Genomic DNA, 10,100 nt, shown 5'->3' on the forward strand with positions numbered 1-10,100 from the left:
CAATGTATGAAGAAAGAGTGTAATTACAGTACAAAATATATCTCTTTTTTTTCATTTAAACCTGACCTTTGACCCTTGACCTTTGACCTGCTGGCTGGAAATTTCCAAGAGAATCTCCATTAAGTAATACATGTACATTTATATTAAATTTTAAAACTAATAATGCAATCATTGCATATACTAGTATATGAGGGAAATAGTAACATTTTGAGGAGTTGACCTTGACCTTTGACCCCCTAACTATTGACCCATGACCCCTATATTCCCTAGATAATCCCTGCCAGTCAGTCCATGCATATGTACCAAGTTCCATGAAGATACATTGAACCATTTGCGAGAAAAGTGATATTGCAACATTTTCACCTAACCTTTGACCTTTTGATCTTTGACCTTATGACATGAAACTCTCTCTGGAGAATCTTTACGCAGTAGTACATGTCTACACTAAGTTTCAAGAAAATAACTGCGGGCATTGCATAGATATGGGGGAAACAGCAACATTTTTAGCATTTGACCTTGACCTTTTGACCTTTGACCTCTTGTCAATGTCACTAGAATTTACTCAACTAATTGTCCCATCATACATCATCCTTGGACCAAGTTTGGTGAAAGCTGCTTCATCCAGTTTTGAGTTATCACGTAAACAGATAAATTTTAGGATTTGACCTTGATCTTTGACCTTTGACCTCTGTCCGATTTCACTGAAAAACTAATCAAGTAATTGTCCTATCATACATCATCCTCCAACAAAGTTTGGTGAAATTTGCTCCATACAGTCTTAAGTTATCGCGTAAACGGATACAATTTCATGATTTGACCTTGGCCTTTGACCTTTGACCTTTAGCTGATTTCACCCAAAATCTAATCAAATCATTGCCCCATCATACTTCATACTTGGACCAAGTTTGGTAAAATTTCAGTAAATATTACTCGAGTTATCGCGTAAACGAAAGCGGACGGACGTACGGACGGACGGACGGACAACCCGAAAACATAATGCCTCCGGCACCACTTCGTGGCGGAGGCATAAAAACAAACAATCAAATTAGGCCTAAACCTTCATATACACTCGAGCTAAATGTACTGCTAATAAAAGAGAACATTATAACAATGACATCTTTGATAATATTTATAACCACTGATTATCATCATATAATACAGAGGCTGCAGAATGTTGTTTTTGTGTGTGTTTTTTGTTTGTTTGTTTGTTTGTTTGTTTGTTTGTTTTTGTTTTTTTGTGTTTTTTGTGTGTGTTTTTTTTTTTTTTTTTTTTTTGGGGGGGGGGGGGGGTTAGGCTGTGGGGTTAAGGGTAAATGGTAATGGTACCCCCCTCCCCCCCCCCCCCCCCATCATGGGTGTTGTGAGATTTTCTTTTATTCATTTTTTTTTAGCCAAAAATAATGAAGCCAAATAAGTTGCACATTACAAATTCTCCAAATACGAGAAATAGAATGAATAAATAAATACTAAGATGCAGAAAGTACAGTACATTTGGCACATCAGAAAATTATTTGTGTGTTGCTTAAATACTAAAAAAAAAATCTTGACAAGAGTCTTGAGTAGGCACATACAAAAGCTGTAATACCAGCAGATGCAGCCTAAAATTAGGGCCTATATCAGACTTGAGAACGAGACAGTGTTTACTTTGGAATTTACAATACAATTTTCAAACAAATCTCTGGAGATTATATTATACTTTACACCTGCCAGAAGTGCACATCAAATGCTCACAGACAAACTGTCCAAGGGGGAAAGCAAACATGAAAACGTGTGAGTCTGTGTTGCTTCTGAGCATGTGTGTGTGTGTGTGTGGGGGGGGGGGGGGGTCAGAGGGATAATTATAACTGTGGGTCACACCCAGAATGTATTACTTTATGTACTTTATTGCTTTTGCAAACAAGGAGCTTCACACATGATGGAGTATACACTGTCTATGCATCATACATCAATCAACCGTCAATGGTTTGGTTGCAGATCAACAGAAGCAGGAAATGTGCAAACTTCAAACATCAGTCCTGGACATTTTATTGACTGTTAAAGCATACAAGTTAAAGGACATCTTCAATCCCTTTTCTAACAAAGTGAAGGCAAAAAATATATATTTCCTTCAAATCAAAGTAATAAATTCTAAAGTTGCAACAATTTGCAAGCAACATGTTCTTGGGAGTCTGCACATTACTGTCAAATAAAAAAATGAAGAAGAAGGGATTAAATCTTAAGATATTTTTGTATAAAATAACTAGAAATGTCGCTAAGGCGACTGGTATGCCTCCGCCATAATGCATGATTCTCCTAGGTCTATAGTACATGTTGACGATGTGTGATTACATTTTCACAAAATTGGTAAAATATTAAAATGACAAGTTTGTCACAAATGTGTTGAATGTTCACCTGCCTTGACCTACGTTTAATTGGATGAATAAGAGAGCATGTATTTCGGGATTTAAGGACTTTAACTTGACTTTGACTCATTCATAAGTTTATGCATTGAGTAATTTTCAAGGTATGGAGAAAAAGTGCAATTTCTGTATTGAAAAGTACATTGTTACCATTTTCATCTGGCCTTTGACCCTAAAATTCATTGGATAATCAAGGCAAAATATGCATGTGTACACGTATTAAATTTCAAGATAACTTGAGCCACTTCCGAGATATGGAGGAAATAGTTAGTTCAGCACTTTCCCTTGATCTTTGACCTTTTGACCTTTGAGGCAAAAAAAAGAAAAAAGAAAAAAAAGTTTCCAGAGAATCTCTATTAGGTTATGCATACACCAAGTGTAAAAAAAAAAATAATAATAATCCTGCTGGCATTGCATAAATATGAGGGAAATAGTAAAATTTTGAAGTGTTGCCCTTGACCTTTGACCCCTGACCTTTGACCCCTGAACCCTACATTCTTTAGATAATCACTGCCAGTCAGTACATGTATAACTATTTTCCATGAAGATACCTTGAACAATTTCCAAGGTACAGAGAAAAAAGTGAAGTTTTAATATTTTACTTGACCTTTTGACCTTTGACCTCATGACCCCAAACTTTCACCACAGAATCTTAATTGGGTAATACATGTATACACTAAGTTTAAAGAAAATATCTATGGTGGAAATAGTGATATTTTACGTATTTGACCTTGACTTTTTGACCTTTGACCTTCAGCATGTGCATCCAAAAGTTGATAGGCACAACTTCACCCGCTGTACACCAATATGCCAAGTTTCATTAGGATACCTCAAAAGGTTTTTTAGTTATGCTGTTCACAAAATTCATTACGGACAGACGGACGGACGGAAGGACGGACGGACGGACGGACGGACGGAAGGACGGACGGAAGGATGGACGGACGGACAACCCGAAAACATAATGCCTCCGGCACCACTTCGTGGCGGAGGCATAAAAATATGCATACATTGTAAGTTGCACTCAAGGAATATCTCTCCGTCACATCATCTACTTTTGCACACAAGTTAGTAGATGACACTTAGGTGAACAAGCAGCAAGACTAGGATCAGGATGTATAATTTGTAGTTGAGTTAAAACTTGCTAACAAAAAGAAAAAAAATCACATGATCAAGGGAAGAGTATTTGATCAGTGAAGTTTGAGAGTGAAATGCAACTCAGTAAATCTTAGTAGAATATAATACTCATATGATGGCTATAATCATTTTGAATCATGAACCTTGAAAACAGGCAGTGCTTTGAAAAGTATTAAGATGTCTTGTGTCATGTTCCTCAGTGTGTCACATAAAGTCTGTTACTTATTTTTTGTTTGCAATTTAACGAAGCTAGAATTAATCAAATATGGCACTGTAATTTCTTTTTTTTTGTTTTGTTGTGACAGTCAAATAATTGATATTCCATCTTCTCACTACGATTTGACTGTACTTACTCTGTTTTCATCAAATTGCTTTAATCAATGTTGTTTTGGCAACATTAATGCTCTTGTAACTTCCTCTATAGGGTAAAACAACACATATCATTGATTAAGGACACAACTTACACGAGAAGAGTACTGGAACTTGATCTATGAGTTATGAAGAGTCACTAACCTGCTGCAGCATTTGTTGAATTTCTTTGTTCACTCGCTCCTTCTCCATCTTCAATTGTTCATTCTCTCTCGTCAGTTGTTCGTTCTCGGCTTCAAACTCTTGGGTAAGTGACTCCCGTTCCTCTGCCAGCTTTCTTACATTCTCCACATAGAGCTCAACCTACAATAGGAATCAATGGGAAATAAACTGCATAATTAAAAGACAAAATATCTACTAGAAAAGCACCCGGACAGTGCAGATCCTCCACAGAGCTACACGTAGCAACTCATTTCCACCCATCAATGCACGCATGCAATTTTCTAATATGTGTTGTTTCAGCCTTTGTTCACGCCATTGGCTTCTAGTTTATGGGAAAAACAAAATTATTGGAAACAAGTACTGATACAACATATCTTCAGAAGTAAACAAACAACAGCTGAATATCTACATGTATGCTATTCGTGTATTACATAATCACACCAAATGCCCATTTAAGTTGAGAACGAGTCCCAAACCAAGTATACTCAGGCAGGTGTCTACATGGTAACTGCGTGTTGTAGCAGAATCAGTCCATCCTCAATGGGTTAAAAAAAAACCCACACACACACAGGAGGAGAAAATACATTGTAGAAATTAGAAAAGGAAAATGGGTAATGTAAGCTGGAAAAGCACATGAAAAAAAGAAGAAGAAAAGAGTGAGGGAACACCAGGTACAGTACCAGTATGTACTGTACATACAGAGCTCTGAGTAAGTCCGACTATCTGGTCAGATCTTATGCTACATTATCATTCCATTCACATTCTCATAGTCATTAAGTACAAAACAATGTAATTATGACTGGAATTAACAATAATGTAAACAGAAGTTGATTTGTCATGTACCTCCTTCATTTCTTCAGCTTGTTTCTTCTGCAGCTGGTCCATATTGTCTGTGGCAGACTTGACGTCTGCCTCTGCCTGCTGGTACAGCCTCCAGAGGGAGCGAAGCTTCTCCTCGGAACTGGCCGTCCCAGCGACGCCATTTTTGGCAAGGCGGCTGTTAATCTCATCCAGTTCCTGCTTGTCCTAAAGAGGAGGGCAGAGTCGAGACAGTTACAGGTTGATATAACAATTGATTAATTCACAATTTGGTCAGAACATGACATTTACAATGGTTCCATCATCACCTCCAAATCAAGAGAGTAGATGGTCTACCCGATACTGTACTACCGGAGTATGTTTGGTACCCAACCTTGCACAAACATCTTATAACATCAACTAAAATGCTCTACGTGTAAAATGTATCAAGACGCCGTTAAAAGGATTTGGGATCAAAAAAATAAATATCTAGATCTACACTGTATATATTAACTAGTACCAGTGGTAGGTGAACTTGATTGTGACATTGAAGATACCTTGTCGTCCCAACACTCCAGTTAAACGGTTAGACCCCAGAAGAAAACACCATTATTACAGATGATAGGCTCTCCTTCACTTCTTCAGCTATAAAATGAATTACCTTTATAGGCACAAAATAGTTAATTCAAAATGACTGAATGTCGCATAGAATCACTGTGAAATTTTAACCAGTGTTCTGGGATGTTATTCTGAAGCTTGACGGGATTTTACAGTATAGTCTACACTCTCTCTCTCTCTCTCTCTCTGTGGTAGTCTGAATTATCGATGTTGTCTTTGTAAGCACACTCTTAAACGTTACAACATGATTCTGAACGTGTGGGGACTGCCAGCAGCACAGCAGTCAATGGGAATGTTTTGATCTTTCACGTCGTCTGTACTCTTACCGCAGCTATACTCCGAAGTTTCGACATGGTGCTGGGTTGGTTTTTAATCGTCCTCCATCAAAACATCGTCAAATTTCATCTGCCATCGGAGAGATTTCATTCATCCACTAAAGACACAAAGATAAAGATAATACCGTTACGGTCTGCTACAGCTCCATACACAAGTACTCGCGTTGAGGAGATTCTGTTTACTCCCAATTGAATTAGCCTGTTCTTGCGTGGAATTGACTTGGATGGTATCAAACGCCGCCCACTAGGCTAGCTAGCTCGGGGCAACCCACCGCGACCTTAGTATTAATACGCCGATAGTGCAGAATTTAGCGACGCGTAAAATCGTTTTCTAACGGACAAGAGAAACCCCAAAAGTCATATCGAATTTTCAAGAACTGTATACTTCTCCCAGAATCATACAGATGGTAAATCAGGGGTTAGTGACCGCATTCAGAAATTTTCATCGCAACAATTATGCAGCTTGGATTGTAGGTGTTGTATCGCTGAGAGGCGGTACTCCGTCCAAACAGTAGCACTCTCGAATAACGGGCTAGCCCACTAGCTATTACACGGATGATTCAGTCGATAGGCATTAGTCATTGTTCCTCCTGACAATGGAAAAGTCGGGGCGGGACCGTTTCAACTCCTTGCTAAACTGCAGCCGTTATTATTGATTTTCCTTCCTTTCTTGACTATTTGTATTTTTTTATTTTTATTTTTTTGCTTTTGTCATTTGGTTTCATATTTCATTCTCTGGAAATATAAACAAAGCAGTATGTATACTTTGTGCATGTTGAATAAGGAGAATCACATAAATTCAGATTGATCTTTACAGATGAGAATTGTTATCAGCAAGCCTATATGAAATAGAAATATTTAGGCGATTAAAAGTACAATACAAAACCTGTTTACGAGTAGGCCTATGCAACAGAGAAAAAGTGAACTCAGAATCATGTTACATGAAATCAGAAAAAAATTGTTAAGTCCTTTAAAGATGATAATGGACTTTGGGTAAATAGCAAGACATGAAGCTGTACATTGTATTGCATCTACCCCCTATAACGTGTTTTATGTGTTGTTCTTTTACAATACACGTTGTAGGCCTATACTTAGTAATCAGTATGAGGCTTCGGGAGAACAATGTTACCTGAGTTAGGAAGAGAAAAGTGTTATAGAGCGGGGAGGACCTATAGTGGGAAGAGGAATGCTGGAAAGTTTAACATTTAGGCCTACAGCATGGATGATGATAACAATTATACGGATCGATTTGAATACAAACATTCTTAAAGTGTTTAGTCTACATTCATAATTGTTTTAATAAATAATGAAATTGAGTTATGTTTGAGACTGTCAGGTTTTTGATATATAAACGATAACACGAGTGAGAAATGGCGGGGGGGGGGGCACTCTCTCCCCGTGACTTGTTATTCATTCCTCTGCCTCCCCCCCAAAAAAAACTTAAAGAGTGGAAAGGGATCTGTTTTACAGATAGATTTACTCGCTCAATACCCACTCAGGCTAAAATATGGACGTTTTCTGAACGTTCTTGAAACGTTACAAGTTCGTTATTTGGACGTTTTGCCATAATGTTTTCAGAAGTCTTTTTGTGGAGGTTTTCGACGCATTCAAAACGTTTCAAATGGAAGTTATAAAAACTTTTTTTTAAACGTTTAAAAAACCAATAAAAAACCTGTTGGAATTTTGAAGGACCTGCAGAATTCGACGTTATCCCAACTAACACGTGGACGTTTTCTGAACGTTCTTGAAACGTTCAAAGTTCGTTATTTGGACGTTTTGTTAAAACTTTTTCAGAACGTCTTTTTTGTGGAATGTTTTCGACGTATTTAAAACGTTTCAAATGGACGTTATAAAAACGTTTTTTTTTAACGTTTAAAAAACCAAAAAGAAAAATCCTTCGGAATTTCGAAGGGCCTGCAGAAAACCTTTTCAACGTTAGAGACGTCAGTAAAACCTTTTAAGCATATTCAAAACGTTCTGTGGACGTTCTATGGACGTCCAGAAAACCCTTTAAGAACGTGTAATGTTTATTTTTTATTGGGTATTTAAAAAGAAGATAATATAGTTATGAGATTATACAGGCACAATCAAGGATTAATGTACCATAATCCTGTATAATCCTATCGTAACCTGTTCCTACTGTCCTACCACCTATATATACCCATACTACATCCTATTCCCAATTGATGAATCTGTATCGCATTCTTTTATATACCAGCAAAATGTTGCAATGCCTGAAGGCATGGTTACTAAAATTAGATCACACACACCTTAATTAAGCCTATCAACATATGAAGAGTTTGTTTGCAAAAACCAATAAGTCCATATTTGCCAAATGGAGATATTTGCGATTAAAGGTCAAGAAAAATAAAGAGAATAATAAGAAAATGTTTGCTTCTTTTGACCATAACTTCAAAAATGTACCTTTATAATCTGTAGTGACCATATCATTTAAAAGGTATCATTTTGTACTGTATGACAGAGACCGTACTTCAAAATCTTCAAAAATGGACTTATCGGTTTTTGCGAACAAACTCTTCACATGAAAATATCTCTTCATAACACAATTTGAAATTGTGAATAACTGAACAATAATGTATAGGTAAGTTTATTTTGAACACAGAAAGTTTGAACCCAGCATAAATCTTTAGATTTCAATGTCTTTTATATGTTTCCACTAGTTTTCAAATGTTATTATTTTCTTATTTGAATATTCATAAATATGCATGAATATTTATGATAAAGAAACCAATGACGAACACATAGCGGACGAAATAGAAACGATTTTTAAACGTTCATTAAAGACGAAGTCGGCGTAGCTGTCCCAATAAAATCGTTTTTGTTACGTCCATTGACGTTTTTAAAACGTTTTCCAAAAAACCTGTGCTTTGCGGTAAATGCTAAGTCCCAACTTTGACGTTGTATTTGTACGTTTTAAAAACGTCCATTCTATACGAAGACGTACGGAACCTCCAAAAAAAAAAAGTTTAGGAAACGTTCTGAAAACGTTATGTGTTTGCTGGGCGTAAGGGCCCATACCGGGTCATCGACAGCACAACAAAAACGGGGAGTACTTTCATTGTTCTTTCTTTTGCCATTTGTTTCTGTCTAGATCTGTGTACAGTAGTTTCATCACCATGTTCGTCTGTTGGGTTTTTGTTCTGTTTTGTTTTTAATGTATGAGTTGTGTTTGAATTTCTGATACATTTATGTTGTAGTTTATCCGCACGGACCTGCGGAAGAACAGTCTCCGGACAGAGTTTAAGTATGCGCCGTGCTTAGAATGGCCTATGATTATGGAATTGAATTGAGATATCCAATTCCACTACCAAGTGTTCGATAATCAGGGAGATAACTTTAGAAGAACAGTATGGAGCTCGATCGCTATTTTTATAATCTATTAATTTTGTCGATTAAATGCAATTAAAACATAGCATCTAACAGATTGTGTTCATTAAATTTCCTATCGTATTATTCAACAAAAAATAAGCAGATTATTTCCAACTATATTGCAAAAAGTTTTTCTTTTTCCTTTGTCATTCCAAACGCCATTCAGGTGAATTACTTAATTTGGTGTCTTTCTATACTCTGTTTAGGGTATAGATACCATGTAGCGCCCTAAAGGCTCGGTCACAAATGCCTTTACGAACTGCTACGAACGCCGTACGAACGATTTTTAGACAATTTCTAACATCTTCTTAAGAAGGCCGTACAAAACCAGCGTTCGTAGACCGTTCGTAGACCGTTCGTAAGTTCGTAGCCTGGTCGATGGTCTTATCCAAGATTTTTTTTTTAACTTTGCACGAAACCCTCTCTTCGTAAGGCGGGAGTAGGAACGTCGTGCGAACATTGTAAGAACTACGCAAGATTTTGTAGGATCGAGAGATAATTCTATTAGCCTTAAATTCTTACGATGATTGTAAGAACGTCTTAAGTTGTTCGTAGATGGCTCTTACGTCTTTCGTAAGATGGCCGTAAGTCTAACGAAAGAATAAAGCTACGGCCACAAAGCTTTGTACGATCGATGCGAATGTTACTATTCTATCGAATTCTGGAATTCGTAGAGATTCGTAAATCGGACACAGATTCATACGGCCTTCTTACAAATTTCTTACGAACGCTTTTTAATTCGCAAGAACAACTTAAGCCCTTTTAGAGAAACAAAAGAATTTTCAGTTATACAATGGCCGTAGAATTCGTAAGTTTTTCGTAAGAATGCCTTGAGTTATTCTTTCGTCAGACTTACGGACATCTTACGATTTCTTTTTGTCGTAAATTGGTCGTA

At 37.0% G+C, this 10,100-nt stretch overlaps 1 protein-coding gene across 1 annotated transcript; it reads right to left on the bottom strand.

The window, feature by feature from the left end:
* Window positions 1-4,046: 4,046 nt before the first annotated feature.
* Window positions 4,047-6,009, bottom strand: LOC139733582 (uncharacterized; the record flags this gene model as incomplete). Its single annotated transcript, XM_071644395.1, has 3 exons — window positions 5,807-6,009; window positions 4,908-5,090; window positions 4,047-4,205 (listed from the first exon to the last, which is right to left on the bottom strand). Coding segments are annotated over exons 1-3 (369 nt in total), but the record flags the coding sequence as incomplete, so codon positions are not given.
* Window positions 6,010-10,100: the final 4,091 nt, after the last annotated feature.

This window comes from Diadema antillarum, unplaced genomic scaffold (genome assembly GCF_040938485.1).
Source record: "Diadema antillarum isolate AM-2024a unplaced genomic scaffold, OU_Dant_1.0 seq00000483_RagTag, whole genome shotgun sequence".
NCBI lineage: Eukaryota > Metazoa > Echinodermata > Echinoidea > Diadematoida > Diadematidae > Diadema > Diadema antillarum.